This window comes from Fukomys damarensis, unplaced genomic scaffold (genome assembly GCF_012274545.1).
Source record: "Fukomys damarensis isolate Sample0158 unplaced genomic scaffold, DMR_v1.0_HiC HiC_scaffold_39, whole genome shotgun sequence".
In the NCBI taxonomy this organism is placed as follows: Eukaryota; Metazoa; Chordata; class Mammalia; order Rodentia; family Bathyergidae; genus Fukomys; species Fukomys damarensis.
In genome coordinates this window covers 9,457,879-9,474,864 of record NW_022900951.1, presented here as the reverse complement: position 1 = coordinate 9,474,864, position 16,986 = coordinate 9,457,879, and the positions used below count along the sequence as shown (strand labels likewise).

At 41.2% G+C, this 16,986-nt stretch overlaps 2 protein-coding genes across 2 annotated transcripts in view; both read right to left on the bottom strand.

Moving 5' to 3' along the window:
• Positions 1-3,599: 3,599 nt before the first annotated feature.
• Tlr8 (toll like receptor 8) lies at positions 3,600-13,796 on the bottom strand. Its single transcript, XM_010613969.3, has 2 exons — positions 13,700-13,796; positions 3,600-7,516 (listed from the first exon to the last, which is right to left on the bottom strand). The coding sequence occupies exon 2, from the start codon at positions 7,508-7,510 to the stop codon at positions 4,403-4,405; it is 3,108 nt and encodes a 1,035-aa protein (XP_010612271.1). The 5' UTR covers positions 7,511-7,516; positions 13,700-13,796; the 3' UTR covers positions 3,600-4,402.
• Positions 13,797-14,883: 1,087 nt separating this feature from the next.
• LOC104855183 (non-POU domain-containing octamer-binding protein) overlaps positions 14,884-16,986 on the bottom strand; it is a 2,683-nt gene continuing 580 nt past the window's right edge. The window contains 1 exon segment of the mRNA XM_010613970.3: positions 14,884-16,426. Within this exon segment, the coding sequence (XP_010612272.2) occupies positions 15,350-16,426 (1,077 nt within the window). The 3' untranslated portion in view covers positions 14,884-15,349.

Sequence of the window (16,986 nt, the reverse complement as noted above, 5' to 3'; positions counted from 1 at the left end):
TCAAGCAGAACTTGGAAACTGACCACCTGTGGCAGTCACTAGTCTATCACCCTTAAATCATTTGAATTAAATTGAAATCAAGAAGCAGTCCAGAACATGTCTGCAGTGAACAAAATTTCAATATAGTGTATTTACCATTTAATGGCTCAGACAGAGCGAGGATGCAAGACCCCTGTTCTCAGTTAGCTGATGGCTGAACCCCATGACGCTGACTGACCTCGGGCTGAAAGGCCCAGATTGAGTTCCCCAGCCTTCTGAATGGATGAACTCCACAACGTTCTATTACAGGTTTCCCACGCCCTTTCTTTAAAGATATTCAAAGTTGGGAACTCAGAAAAATACCCTTGATGACCACCTCTGTCTCTGCAGAGTGGGTCCAAAGACTGGCACAGTCAGGAGGTCTGAGAGTGTGTGGGGGGTGGTTAGGGTGTTGAGGGGCACCTGGCACGGCTACCTTCCCTGCACTCAAGCAATGGCAGCTGGGGTGGGAGAAGGCATAGCTCTCCTTCCCGCGGTGGATTGGGGCCCAGGCTACCTTCCGGCGCTGGAGCGATGGCTGCCGGACAGGAGAGGGCGTGGCTCTCCTTCCCATGGTGGATTTGGGCCCAGGCTCGATTATTCTTTGAGTATCACTGAACTAAACGTATCTTAATTTATAAATATATGTGCATGTGAACACAAAGGCATAAGTATTATGGAATTACTTAAAATAGCAAAAATTGGAAACAATCTATTGTTCAATAATAAAAGACTGGAAAGATATCTCCTAGTACATTTGTCTAAGAAAATGCTTAGACAGCTATTAAAAAGGAAATATACTTTGAGAAATATTAATGGAAAAGTGTAAAATATGGAGCAATGTTTTAAGGCTTGGTCTCTTATACTTAAAGAGCAATTAATGGCTTAGATGTATGCCGAAAACTTGTAGAAGTTGTTGCAGACACTGCTTGCTGTCTACTAAATATTTTCTCTTTTTCTTCCATGGTTATAGACTTTTTGTTGGGCATATTTTCTAGCACATCTTGCAGTTAAGTGGGGTCAATTAGGTCTTCACCAATGGAAGGTAAGCAGAAGCTATGGGCCACCATTGAGTCTGGACCATATGATACTGGTCTTTGTAGTGCTTCTTGCTATTTGTCCCCTTGCTACCAGTTAGTATCCAGCTGTGGTGGTGACCCAATATGGACGAGGGGGGAAATGTCAATTTCCTAGGGAACGGCAGAATCATAAGAGCAAGGAACAAGGATTCTCAAATGGCCATGCAATCTATTCTGACTGGGAAAATGATAGGATAAAGAAATAAGCTTTTGTGTTGTTTTGTCTCTTTGTTACAGCAGCTGAGCCTTTATGCTTATAATGCAGAAACATACACAGGAATCTTTAATACTGATTGCTTCTAGGAAGCAAAGATGTGTTGTGGAAAGACTGAAGCTTCATTGTACATCCTTCTGTAAAACATGAATTTAAAGAAGTTTACACATACATATTAATGTACATTCATTCTGAAATAATAATTGAAAGAATAACAATGTTGACTTTCTCATTGACAAATCATAGGTCTAAGTTTCCTGTCCCAGTGTCTTAAATGAGCAGTAAGTCAGTGTCAGAAACATTTTTATTAACCACTGAGTTCATTATCTTCACTTTATTAAGACATTTGCTAAGGAGGAGATAAAACTGTGTATTTCATTAACTTTTGATTCTGCCAATGGAACATTGTCAAAGTATATTAGCATAATAAATTCATAATTATTAATGCTACTGAAAAAATCTACATTTTAATTTTACTGGAATGATTAGGGACTATAAGAAAGAATGGCTATCCAACAACAAATTCATGTAGTGTCAAGAATAATGTTATAGAGTGAAAGTTTGTTTTCTCCTAAATTCATATATATCAAAAATCTAACTTTAAATGTGATTATAATTAAGACATAGGGCCTTTGGGAGGTGATTAGGTCATGAGGGAGGTGTGCTCATGAATGAGATTAGTGCCCTCATAATAGTTACTCCAGAGACCTTGCTAACTCACTGTTATGGCTTATGTCTCAATGTCCCCCCAAAGACTCATGAGATTATAGGTGGAGCTTTTTAGAGGCAGCTGCATCTAGAGTGTGTGGTGCTAGGATTAAGGGTGTGTGATTAGCCCACTGATTGGTTTGGCATAGTTCTGGGTGTGAATAAAAGGAAGGTGCACCTGAGTGTGAGTGCTACCCACCCCAAGGAGATGTACCCTGGGTGGATATAAAAGGACAGAAAGCAGGCAGGATGACTGCTGCTGCTTCCTCACTACTTCACTGCTTTGCTGCCTTTCTGCCTTATGCCCACCATGAACTGTTTCTCCTCTGTGATGCCCCTCTGCCCTGCCACGCTGCCAATTATGAACTGAAAACTCTACAAACTATGAGCCAAAATAAACCTTTCTTACTTTAATTTTGGGTGTCAGGTATTTTGTCTCAGCAATGAGAAAAGTAATGAAGACATACTCTGTCCACTAGGTAAAGAAGCAAGCTGAGATAAGTAAGCTGCAGCTCAGAAGACGGCCCTGACCAGATCCCATCTTTACCAGCATCCTGATCTTGGATTTCTAGCTTTGATGAAACTGAACTCCAGAACAGTGTAAGCCACCCAGTCTATGGTACTTTGTTATAGGAGCTGAAACTAAGACAAGGTGTGGAATCTAACTTGTTCTTTTTAGGAGTCTTTTTAGTCGAATGATACTGTTTTTTAGATATCTATTTCCTAGCCTCAGTAAGTACAATCACAAATATCTCTATAAATGTACCATAGTCACAAAAGAGGATTTAATGTGACAAAATTAAATTTTCCTAGGAAAATTTTTTCTGATTTCTATTTTGTCTATATTAAATAACATTATGATGCACCATTTTAGTCCAATTCCTAGAGACACATATTTAAAGATAACTTGGTGTGCAAGATTATTGAAACGATCGTACTCAAAGAAGAATGGTATGCTGGACATTTTTCTTCTTTTCATTCCAAAGGGGTTTTCTCATGCTTGGATAATTTCCAGTTATTCACAGATAAATTTCATAAGATGTTTCACAATTTATACCTATTCAGGACAGAGGATGCTATGAACTGATGCAGAGGAACTATGGGGATAAAAGAGGTGGTTAGATATGCAAAAGTTGTTTTATTTGGAAGAATTGTGTAAAGATCACCAAAGACATCTGACCTTATGTATTCTGAGTATGAAAACAAGGTAGAATTAATTTCTTTATTAATAATTACCTTAATATGAAAGCTGCTTCCTCTTTGCTTTCTACAAAGTTTAAAAAATTCTCAAAAAGGTCAGTGTAAATGGCAATTTATTTTCCCTTACAGCGCTATTTCCATACTGTATCATACCTTTGTCATATCCAATGAAAAGATTAATCATTCATCTTTAAGATTTAGAGAAATAAGTATTAATAAATAATGCAAAAACTTTCAATTTAGATGTATATGCTAAAAATGTTAAGAAATAAAGACATTTAAAAAACTGATTTCAGCTTTTACATGACATCTAAACTTTAAAAGTCAAATATTATAGCCAATATTTATAAAAGTAGTTGTAAAAGACAGACTAGTGCAATCACAGCATAAAAGAACCATGTAGCCATAGATATATGATCAATCTAAATAGCAATTTTATATCAGAACCATCAGTTACAGTGGCAAAAGTTTTTAGTTTGAGAAGCAGGAGTAGTAGTTTGACTACTAAGCTGACCCACAATGATCTCCACTTCTTGGTATTTATAGCCTATGACCAAGATGGCTGGCTGACCCTAGATGGCAGTCCAGATAAAATAGTCACTGGCTGACCAAGACAATCACTCATCTTAGCCACAGATTATTTTCTCTCGACTATCTCCAAGTGTTTTCTGGGCTGAGGTGGCCATTTTCCCAGAGCTGGTGATATCTGTGGTTGACCTCAAAGAAGCAGAATATGGGTAATGTGATGGGATATCATTTCCATGAGTGGACTAAAAAATGTGGCTTAGTTTTGCTAGTGACCTCTATCTCTTGCTGGCTTTGATGAAATAGAGTGCCTGATGAGAGAGGTCCATGTAGCAGGAAATTGAGAGGAGCCTCTAGCCAACAGCCTGGGAGAAAATTAATCCAGAAAATAGCCACGTGATGGGGATGTGTAAGCTCAGAAATGGATCCTAACTCCAAAGATGACTGTGGCCCTGGCAACTCCTCCATTGTAGCCCCCTGCAGCAGGGGACCCAGACATGCCGTGCCTGGACTCTTGACCTTCAGGCACTGGGAGATCACAAATGTGGGTCTTTTGAAACCACCAAGCGTTGGGATAATTTGCTCCTTACTAATAGATAGTTAAGGGAGAATGATGATTGTATTCTTATTCTAGTGCCAAACCATGGCTTAATATCAGTTAGTATGGCCTAATGGAATCAACATACAAATTGTTATAACGGGAATCATTTTCAGTTAAGACCACGTTCTTCAGACTTTGCCAAAACAAGCCTTCCGCCTTGGGGTTGTCGGGCCACTGGAGGACGGAGCTCTTACAGATCCGCCGCCGCAGTCTCAAGTACTGGGAATGTTGCAACACTGGCTCCAGGAGAATAAACAGGATCACGTCCATATTTTCATCCATTAGCCTCTGCAAGGCCAAATAGAAAGCTGTTTTAAAGTTCCAGCTTTTTGCATATTTTTTGGTTAAAACAAATATTGTTTTCTTGCTCTGGTTTATGCTCTGCATGAGGTTATCAATGATGGCTAATCCTGGGTCCCAATCCCTCTCCTCTAAACAAAGGAGGACATTTTTGTCTTTACTCTCTTCTAGGTGGTAGCGTAATTCATTTATTACCCAGTCAGTAACAGAGGCATCTCTGGTGTCATAAGAAATGTAAGCGTCATAGAAAGTTTGGGATGTGGAAAGAGACCTATAGCCTTTTACCTTAGCTAAACACATTTGATACATGAACCACACATCCCAGTAAAAGAAATGGTGAGCCAAGGCAACCAACATAACCAAAGTGGTGATAAAGAATGTTAAGAAAAACAATGCTGCTGCAGTGCTATCTGAAACACAAGTTGTTAGCTCTAAAGTCACAATGCTCTTCCCACTTTGGTCCCCAGGACTAGCACAAATGACATCTGCCAATCTAGGAATTGCAATATTCAGATTTTCATCCATCCATCTTCGAAAATCTCCAATGTCACATGTACAGTCAAAAGGGTTCCCATCCAATTTCAAAGAGGCTAAATTGGTGGTGGTCTTGATCTGTAGTGTGGATTTGTTGATCATCTTTATCAGGTTAGAGCTTAAATCGAGGTGTATCAGACTGCTGGCTCCTGAGAGGAAGCCAGAGGGTAGGTGGAAAATCCGATTCTGGCTCAGCAGCAGCGTCCGAAGAGAAGATGTAAATCTAGACAAGCTGCTTGTTAAAGAGGACAGTTGATTTCCACTTAGATCAAGCACCTGGAGCTGAGGAAACTGCTGGAGCACTGTCCAATTGAAGAAATTTAATATATTGTCTTTTAAATAGAGATGGATGAGACCCTGAGGCAAGCTCAGAAGTGCTTCATTCGGGATCCGCTGAAGATTATTGTCAGATAAGTCGAGCCGTGTCAGATTGCTGAGGCATTTAAAAATGGGCCAGTAGCTATGATCTCCAGCCTTCCACAAAAGGTCGAGGCGGTTTCCACTGAAGTTTAATTCTTCCAGGGATTTGCTTTTCAGTTCTTTCTCCTCTGTTAAAGTATAAATGCTATTGTAGCTCAAATTTAAAACCTTGAGGTGAGTTAAATTTTGAAGAAATCCCAGGCGATGCGTCACCCCCGCTATTTTGAAATAGTGCGCATTACGGCTCAGATCTAGGACTTCTAAGTTGTGCAGTGAACTGAGAGCATGGTCGTCATCAAAGTCTAGTTTGTTGTTGGTCAAATCCAAATATTTGACCTGACTCACAGATGCAAATTCACTTCCATTAAAAACTTGAGCATTGCCATTGGAAGATAGATTTAAGCAGACAATGTCATGAAAATCTTCAAATTGCTTTCTCCCAATAAAAAAAATACTGTTTAAACTTAAATCTAAGGCTTTTCCATAGCTGGTACACTGGGGCTTCATTAAAGGATGGGTTGGATGATAAAAATTTGAATGTGGGTCAAACTCAGAATCTGGTGAGCGTGGCTTACGGTTGTGATTTTGCAAAGGGGATCCATTTATACAGTTTTGCCTGGTATCATCGACCACAGGTGATATTCTGTTTTCTGACAAGTAAATAACCTTCAGGCTGGGAAAACGTTTGAAAATTTTAAAGTCAATTTGCTTAATAAAATTAACCCCAAGATTGATGGTCTTTAAGTGTGGAAGACCCATCAGAGGCTGGAAATCCTCTCTTCTAAGTTTCTGGAATACATAACCTCTTAAATGCAATGCCTCTAGTTTCTCAAGCTTAGAAAAGTTTACAGAAAGGTTAATGTATTGGAAATATTCTGTCTTCACGTAGTTAAAAGATAAATCAAGTTTTTCTAAATTAGGCAGTTTTGTTAAAAATCCCCCAGAAGCTATTTCTTTCACTAAATAGTTGAATTCAAGGTGCAGTGCCTTCAGAGAAGTCATATTGTCAAACCAGATGGAATTAACAGTTTGGAGGGATGTGCTAGAGAGGTTTAGGAAGAGAAGTTTGGTCAGATGTTGAAAAGCATTAGGATGTATCTTAAGTGAAGCACCCCCCTCACAAGGCGTGCAAGGAAATGGTGCATTGAAACACCTCGGACAGTTGCCACTTAAATCTAGTGATAATAAATTCTCCAGTCCCTTGAAGTCTTCCTGACCGATGGTTTGAATCTTGGCATTGCTCAGATACAGTGTTACTAGGGAGCTTGGTAGTTTGGGTGGCACACGGTAAAGATTATTGAAAGATAGTGACAGCTCCTTCAAGTTTGTAAGCTTTTCAAATGCCCCGTCTTTCACTTCAAATGTTTTATTACATGCAAAATAGCAGTTCCAGCTCAAATAGAATTTTTCCAAATTCCCAAGTTCCAAAGTGTTTTTTTTAGTTACCAAAACTATATTGTTTTGAATTAGACTAAATTCTCTCAAAGACTCTGGCAAACCAGTAGGTATTTTGTATAGCTGGTTGTCTTCAAGAAGCAACTCCTTTAGATTTTTTAGGCTGAGGAATGCTCCATCTGTAATGTTCATGCCACTTTTGTTTATACTAGGATTTTCATCCTGGTGCTGCTGATTGGCATTGTGATTCAGATTTATTCTAGTGAGCTTTTGCAGCCCTTGAAATGATTCATTTGTTATGTGTGTGATGAAATTATCAGACAGGTCTAGATCCGTCACATTTCTGCCCACTGTTTTGGGAACTTCTTGCAGTCGGCGATGGTTGCATTCCGCAATAACAGAGGCATTGTGCCTACTCTCATCGCAAGGAAAGCTTCTGGAATATTCAGCGAAGAACTCACAGGAACCAGAGCTAAGCAGGAAAATGCAGATCAGAAAGGAAGACTGAAGGGGCATGTTTTCCTAAGGAAGATAAAAAATGGAAGCACAATATTTAGAGCAGCAATATTTGTCAGGCATCATGACGAAATGAAATGTGAATTCTCTTAATAGTTAAATAGATGCCTCAAATTAGGTTCAGAACCATTTTACTCTTTTACTGTATTCAGCTTCAAGTGCTAAAAGAAGATGAAGTTATCTGAGATCACGATGAAAACACTGGAGATGTATTTGCAGACATTAATAAAGATGCTCACCACCCCGGCATATAGTGCCTGAGGCTGGATCATGGTTATGGGTTATGCAGTTTAAGCACAGCATGTTATATCTTTATGACACCAAACTATTGGCACAGGTCTTGAGGAAACTTTAGGAAGCCCCAAAAGAGAGACCACATATAGCTTATGTTAAATGATTGTCCAAGCCATTCAAATCAGAGTGATTGCCATCTTATACATACAACCACATCTCTCACTGATGTTTCTCACAACTTTTCTATACTTCTATGCTGATGCTGTGTATGAAGTTATCTTAACTCCTTCCATGACTAGAAAGTGGACACCTGATGTTGGTGATGATAATAAAACAAAGTATCAGGTACTGCGCCAAGCACTTCAGAAGCATTTCTTCATCCACACTAAAGCTCACAGGATCACAAGAAACTAAACCTTATTATTATCCATATTTTGCACTTAAGTGACTTTCAGAAGGACAGTACAGTACTGGGCTGAGACGTGAACTAATCCAATTCCACTTTTTTCTGTGCTAAGGATCGGGTCCAGGGCCTCCAACCTGCTAGGCAACTGCTCTGCCACGGGCCCTGATCTCTAGCCTGCAGTATATGTTTTTAACCAATGACCATCGTGCCACACAATTTCCATTGGAAATCCTCAGGCCAGTACAGCACTTCAAATGTAGACAGCACTCAGTAAATTGTGGAATGACTACCCCTCAGATGTCTCTTATACAGACATTGGCACCAATAGCTTGCTAGTTTTGAAGCTTCTGTTAAGGAAGATGTGATGCATTATGCGTTTATGCATCCGCTGTAACACTTAGTAGAGTGCTCACTTTCTGTGACTATTTTAAATACAGAAAGGGCTGAATGCATTACTTTTGGTAACCATACTGTGCAATAAACAGATTTATGTGCTTGGTTTGATCACGGGTTGTGGTTAAGAGGACTCTTGAAATCTTATTTCACTGGTTATGGAGACCAACTAGACTACATTTGACTTTTCATCAAACCCCAACTCATGCCTTCATTGTGAGCTAAAGCAGAAAAGTGCTCTCTTTTTAAATTCTCCTACACTTTAGGGCTGGGGAACTAGCACCTTTGTATGTTATACTCTCAAGTGGTACAAAAGATTTTTATGTGGACGTCGATTATTCTGAGGATCAATGATTACTGCTAATTTCGAATGGTCAGGGCAAAATCAGCTCCTTATGAGATGAACATTAGAGTGGAATATAACTCTCAGATATTTTCAGTTGCTTGTAGTTATTTCAAACACAGCAACATCAAGGCGCTACTGCTTGATGTTTAACCTGTACTAAAAGAAGACACTGCTTTACCTGGTGTGGTAGGCAGAATTTGACGACGGACTCCATAGATTTTGTCCTCTGGTATGTCCTGTTTATGTTACATTATATGGCAAGCGGGAGATTTTCTAGAAGGGTTTAATAACAGGAGCCTTTAAAAACAAAGAGCTTTCTCTGTCTACTGGCAGAGAGAAAGTCTGAAATATTAGAAGTTAATCTAATCTGAGTGAAATGGAAGTGGGGTTTCACCCAAAATCTCTGGATGGAAACCCAGTTTGGCTAATACATTGACTGTAGCCTTAAGAACTGGAACAGAGAATTCAGAAAAGCCTGCCCAGATTCTAAACAATGGCAATTTAAGCTAATAAATCTACACTATAGAAAATTCTATATTTGGGAACTGTCTGTTATGCAGCAGTAGAAAATGAATGCACATCTAGAAAATACATTTCTAAGATGACTTATGGCTTGAAAACGTGCTGCAACTTTGCACACCCTCTGGGGGTCTCCAGGCAAGAATTCAGAAAAGCCTGCCCAGATTCTAAACAATGGCAATTTAAGCTAATAAATCTACACTATAGAAAATTCTATATTTGGGAACTGTCTGTTATGCAGCAGTAGAAAATGAATGCACATCTAGAAAATACATTTCTAAGATGACTTATGGCTTGAAAACGTGCTGCAACTTTGCACACCCTCTGGGGGTCTCCAGGCAAAATATCCTCATGGAGAGACAGAGGTACACCAAAGGGATGGGGACGCTCAGGAATGCAAGGGCTTTGGGGGAGAGTCTGGGAAATAGATTGTTTGGTGATGTGAGCAGATCTAAGCCTACATAAATCCCAACCTGAACATTACTAGGCCACATCTTTGGCAGCTAGGGGTTCTCTGAGGAGGCTATTTGATCACACTCACAACTTATTTGCTCATAACCTACTGAGTAGACAGATGTGTTAAATACAAGAACATTACAACATTTCAACTGACTGAAAGAAAAAAAATGAAATTGCTAAAAGAGTGCCCTGGCACATGGAGGTAACTAATAGAAATGTTGCCAAGGTCATTAGGATCTCTGTCACCACATACAATGGACAATGCCCAGTCCTTCTCTTCACAAGCACAGAAACAGAAGAAGGCACTAGAAGAAAGTCAGGGATTTAAAATAAGGGGAATGGATTTTAAAAATTTATTTATTTAAATCAATAGCCCAAAGTTTTATATATATATACGCACACACACACACACATGCACACACACACACACACACATATATGCATATACACACATATATATATATATATATGTATATATGTATATACACATATATAGAGTTATACAGTAGTACCTTGGTTCATTAACCTAATTCTTTTCACAATTCTGGTCACAAACTGAATTGGATGAGAACCAACTCAAATTCAATGGTTAGGTTGGATGTTGACCTTATGGGCAAATTTGATTAGGTCCTTGACTAATTTTGGTTGCAACCAGAAACGTGGAAAGAATTAAGGAATCATGATTCCTTGGCCCTTGACCTCAAGAGGAATCACTTTAGTTGTCAAGGATCATGTAACGGAGTTCAGATCAGACTGCAGCCAACTAGTTAAGATAGGAGGAGAAACTTGCTAGAAGGTAAGCATTAGATTGGAACTGATGAAATAACAGGGGCCAGGGCTGAATAGAAGTGGCAGAATAGAGGATCTAAAAAGGAGTGTAAAAACGAAATAAAAAGGAGTGTCCCTCTAAATACACTGAAGGCCTAGCATTCACATCTGTGAATGTGACCTTGTTTAGACTTTGCAGATGTAACCAAGTTAAAATAAGGCCCTACTGACTGAAGTGGACCCTACTCCAATGGCTGGTGTCCTCATAAGAAGAAGCTAACACACAGGAAGGAAAATGACAAGAGGAGAACAGGGCAGGCCAACGAGCATCAAAGACAGACAGCTACTGCTGGAAGTGAGCAGACGGCTGTGAAACAGCTTTTCCCTCTGAGTCCCCAGAAGGAGTCAGTCTGCTGGCAGCACCTTGATTTCAGACTTCCGGCTGCCAGAAATGGGAGAGAGTAAATTTCTGTTGTTCAGGCCACAAAGTTTGGGCCACTTTATTATTGTAGTCCTTGGAAACTAATGCAGCAAGAGCAGAGAGCAGGTAAATAAGAGCTGTTCAGTGGAAGCTCCCAGCAGCACAATTAAAACTGCCAGAATGAAAAAGCCTTTGCCTGGCCATAGCCATGAACTCATTGCCCTGAACTCCTTGAGGAGGAGGGCAGGGGCTGTGAGGGTCACATCCGTCATGGGCTGTTGCCTTGGAGAACCCAGAGAAATACAGAACCAGGTCCTCAAAGATCATATGTGAATCTGACCAAAAAATCAGCTAACTTCCCCCTCTCAGCCAAATACAGTTGTTGCTACTGAGGAAGTGATTTCTTAGCAAGTTTTCTGTTTCCTGTGCACAATCTGTGCATTGCTTGGGTCCAAGGGACAAACGTGCCCAATACTCTCCTCCATGTTCTGCAAAGGGAAACAACTTCTGCCACCTCTCGCCCAAATCTTCCTCTCTAACTGAACCCGAATGGACAGCTAACAAACATTTCATTATTTACTTTTATTTTACTGGGGATTGAACCCAGGGCCATCTCATTGAGATCTACCTCCTCAGTCTTTTTCACTTTTGGAGACAGGGTTTTTACTAAATTGTCCAGGCTGGACTTGAACTGCAATTTTCCTACCTCAGCCTTCCAAAGTGCTGGGATTACATGCGTCACTACACCTAGCAGCTAATACACATTTAAAAAACACCAGCCCAGGGCTGGGGTTGTAGCTCAGGGTCAGAGTGCTTGCCTGGTGTGCATGAAGCCCTTGAGTTTGATTCCTGCTATGGCAAAAAAAAAAAGCAAAAAAACAAAAACAAACACCAGTGTAGCTTGAGGAGCAGCTCAGAAAGTGTGCCCTAGCTGAGGACTGGCCTCTGCTGCAGGGAGACCTGCAGGCAGGCATAGACTAGATGCTTGGCCACAAAGACAGCAGCACCCTCAGATGAGACTGAAATAAACCCCATACCTTGAAGGCACGCCTAAGAAGCCTCTGGAGAGGTCCCCTACGGAACAATGTCACCTTTTAGCTTGTCACAGATCTTCACTGCAGACAGCCATTTTAGAAAGATGATCCCTTCCTTGTCCCTCTTCAAAGCCTCCCTTTGACAAGTTGTGATTGGTCTCAGATCTTCTCCCCAGCTGCATACTTCTCTGAAGATGGTCCTGCTGATGTCCCCTAACTCCACAGTGCCAAGAAAACCTATCTATTATAAAAGGCAATCAATCCCCCCAACTGAACGACTTAGCTGTTCTGCAATGTGGGATTCAACTAGAACTCAGTTATTGTCAAACTGGAATTATTTCTAATTTGTAATGGATTCTGATTCATTCGTGGTTGACAGTGTTGACCACTGGCTCATTATTACAGTAAATTAATTAAGAAATGGCTATACAGAGAACAGTTGTCGTGTTAGATGAGATTTACTATTACTAATAGATACTTATATTCACTCCAAATTTGATGGATTCACAAACAGCTTTGGAAGACAAAAGAAAGAACAGTAAATGCACCCATAACTGATATGATGGATCTTGATTTCACACACGCTGCTTGGATCCCAGGAATACGATAGGCAGCATTTGTTAAGCGCTTTTCCAATGAGGCAGACACGAGGGGCAAGTGCAAGTCCTGTGTATTCTCATTTCATCCTTCTAAAAATCAAGGAGGTGGATGGTATCATAAGTCCTTGTTTCACATTTATGGAATCTGAGTCTCAGAGAGGTTAATTGGCCTAAGGTCACGTGGCAGAGCTGAAACCGAGCTTGGATCTCCCTGAGTAGTGAATCAGGAGGAATGAACCAAGGCGCTAGTTGGGAATCATCTCATTTCGGTGATCTGTGTGAACCTCATAACTATATCTAGAACCCACAGAATTCGAATACTGGGAGTAGATTTCCCCACTTGCCTTTCTGTACCGACCAGGCTACCAGAGAGAACATCTAGAATCCCTGACATCCTGTAGTACAACAGGAAACCTACTGGCTTTAGATGTACACACACCTAGCAGCTCTCTGTGGCCATCTGAAAAGTCAACACAGCTTGTAGTTGCCGGGCCTATCCAGAACACAGGTAATGCATGTACATTTACTGTCTGTATAGCTCTGAATGGCTAGATAAGCTCAGGTTTCACTAGGCTCTAGCAACTGATCCACGCATGTGAAAGGAGAGAGTTTGTCCTTTCTGATAGAAATAACAAGGTAAAAACTTGTCCCTCTCCATTCACTTGCAACCCTGTCACTGGAGAAGAGAATATTACTTCCAACAGGGCCAGAAAGTAATATTCCAGTTCAATTTTTATGCTGGAGTTTTCTTGTTTTCCAGTTCAAAGTAATAAGATGATCACTGCATTTGATGTTCAAATTTACACTCTAATTACACTACACTAACATCCATACACATTTGAAGGAAATACCAATCCTCTTTGCCTGCATTCAGTGCTGCCCCAGTACTTAACCTTTTAACACTTGACCATTTATTATTACTTCTTTGTTCGCACCAGTGGCCACCAGCACAGACTTCTGGGCCAGTTGATCACACTTCATTGGATAGCTTTGGTAAAAGAAGGGCTTACCTCTTTCCAGGTGAAGTCCCTTCTGATTTCTCACGGCCCCACTTGCAGCAGCCCAGAACGGCCCTCTCTGTGCAGTAGGCTTGCAGAGAGGAGACTGGCTGACTTCCTGAAACCATCAGCAGTGGCACCTGCCATGGGGTTTGCAGAAGTTTATGTGGGAATAAGGGAACTTGTGATTTCATAACTGTTGCCAAATCATTTATTGACCCTGCTTCCTGCTTCCAAATTTTGAAACTGAAATAGGACAAAAAGTCATTTATAAGATGATTTAAATATGACTCAAACCAGATCTCTACAGCTATTTCTGTAAGTTGACATGTATTTGTGTGAGTATGTGCATGTGTTGGCGCGGGGTGGCCAAGGAGATTATCACCAAACTGTTTATATCCATTAGCTCTGGAGAGCAGAGTTGGAGGAAAGTGAAGGAGAGAAAACCGGGACATTTTTTCCTTAGAGAGAGAGAAAACTTCCATATTTTCTTTTCTATTAGTACATGTTCCCAATACATAATGATTACATTCATTGTGAGTAGCTGCTATATGTACACAATACATCTTAATTCTTTTTACATCATCTTCTCCTTCCCTTCCCTTTCCCTCTATCTCTTGGACCTCTTCTCATTTGTAGCAGATCTATCTCCCCTATTTGCTATTATCTATCTTTTCTTTTCCTCTTTAATGTATTTATACTTTGGGTTTGTCATATAAGAGAAACCATGTGCTATTTAAGCTCATGTGTCTGACTTATTTCGCTTACCATTATTTTTTTAAAGGCTTAAAATCTACTTTAATAAGTTGATGCTGTATTACTGTTCCATTTCTCAGAAAACTCCAAATTTAAGGTATCAGGGATAAATCAAACATGGTACACCAATAAAAAATGCACAGCATAACTACCTAAGATAGGCAAGGCTAAGAGCTACTGTCAAACTTTCAGCATTCAGCAACCCTGTTCCCAAGATTGTACTAGGCCTATCAAAAGCTGTGAATAGCAATATCATAGACACAAAAAGGTCATTCCTGGGATGTCCTCATCCAAGGAAAAGATGGAGGCAAGTTAACACAAGATTTTTTTAAAGATATACTAAAATGAAAATCTCTAAGAGAAAAATGTGTTCTTTAGTACATGAAAGGGTAATATATGGGATATAACAGAACCATACATAAGCTGTGACTTCTGTGGACATTTGCCTGAATTCTCACTGGGAAGCAAATGGAGCAAAGGGGCTAAGGTCACTGGGAGATGTCTGATTTTTTGTAGCATATGTGGCAGTGTCTCTGTGATTAAGAGGTGTGAGAATAAGAAAGCAAATAAAAACACAATGGACAAAAAAAACAGAATGATCAAGATTAATGGGACTCTTAACTGGAACCATTTTGCCATGGCTCCCCCCAGGCCTTCAACAGTTATGTTTTGAGATTTCAGGAATGCATCCGAGAGAACTGATTAAACAATGTATCACAAAGAACTGATTTGTTAAATATCACCCATCCCTTGCCCTCTGCCTCCAGCATACTCCCTAGAGTAGTACAGGCAGGGAAGACCTAACTATCGGGAGGAATCCCTAACACTTTTCCAAGTAGAATTCTGGCTAGTCCAAAAGGGGTTCCTTCTTTTAAGGGATTCAGGAAACTAGACACTGCAACTTTATTAGTATCGGCGACGTTTGTTTGGAGCAAATTCAGCTCCGGGAGCTGCACGGTTGAATGCAGGAGGGGTTCCACCAATTGCTCCAATTCCTTCCATTGTAGTGGCCTGGCCAAAGCGTTCACTTGTTGGTGGGGTCAGTCCCAAGGTTCCATCCGGCATCATAGTGGCAGGTCCTGGAGGAGCTGGGGCGCCAGCTGGCACAGGAGCAGGAGGCATGGCACCTCTGTTGTTTATGCCCATAGCACCTCCCATAGCCATCTGGCTCATCCGTATCTCCTGCTGTCGCCGCAGCATCTCTTCTTGTTGCCGCCGCATTTCTTCCTCACGGCGCCTACGCTCCTCCTCCTGCCTGAGCTCCAGTTGCTTTCGTTTTTGGACCTCTTGGTTGTGTAGCTCTTCCATTCTCCGAAGTTCTTCTTGGGGCCTCATCAGCATAACCTGGTGCTCACGGCGGGAGGCCTCCATCTCCATCTCCAGCTTCTCACGAGCTTCCTTGATGTTGCGGTCCACTTGATCCTGCTGCTGCTTCTCCATCTCAGTGAGAGCCTTCCAGCGCATGACATACTCATATTCAAAGGAACCAGGCTATGCAAATCTAGGTGGCTGCTTTCGCTCCTTGTGAAATTGCTGGTTCTTTATAACCAGCTTTTCTGGAAGTCCTTCTTCATCATCTAACTGGTCCATGGGCTCCACAGTCACAGGCCACGGAAAGGTGGTTAGCAGGAAAGACCCTTCACTGCATCTGTCAAAAGCTTTCCGTGCAGCTGGCTTCCCTGAGAACTCAGCAATGCCTTTTCCTGAGGGCCTTCCTCGATCATCCACAATGACGACAGCCCTCTCTACCTGGCCAAACACAGAAAAGGCTTCTTCTAGCAGTTCGTTAGACACGTACTGAGGAAGGTTTCGGACTGTAAGGGATGCACTATGGCAGGCAAAGCGCACACGCAGCTGTTTTCCGCGGAGGGGCATATTATCCAGCTCCACTTTGGCAATCTCCGCAAGGGTTCATCTTTCCAAGCAGATAAAGCTAAATCCTTTATCCTTATGAATGAAAACTTCTCCTGCTTTCCCATATTTGCCACGACCACTCCAGTGGAGTCTGTGTGACAATGCCGGTCACCTGGCAGAAACCAGACCCGAGGTATCGTCCCCACGGGGTTAAGCCTCCTGGAAGTCCTTGGCACACACCGCATGCGAAGTCAGCCGTGAAGAGAATAGCTGGCCTCTCTGCCTGCAGTTTGGGGACATTGGGTTCATCTATAATTCTGTTCTATTTTGTCTTTATTACTATTTGTTCATTATCTGTAGAATTGTATTCTGGGCCCAGGAAAGGTTAGGAACAATTAGATGTTGCTAGAGATGGGGAGGTATTGAGGCACAAGAGGACGGGCGGCCAAAGTGCTGACCCTGAGCCCCCGACTGTGAAGTCCTGAAGGTGATCCTGAAGGTGACATGCTGAAGCCAGTCCTTTGTTTTACAAACTTCCCCTTCTGACTGCGTATAGGTGTGGTCTTACCTTGACTTAATGGTCTTAGCTTTTGTGATGGTATATAGGTGTGGTCTTACCTTGACCTTGTGGTCTTAGTTTTTACAGTACTATTGTCTATCTTTCTCATGCCTGCCTGTGACTGGAATCA

Bases quoted from the DNA above. Each gene is read 5' to 3' on its own strand.
- Tlr8 (XM_010613969.3), bottom strand. From the start codon at position 7,510: ATGCCCCTTCAGTCTTCCTTTCTGATCTGCATTTTCCTGCTTAGCTCT.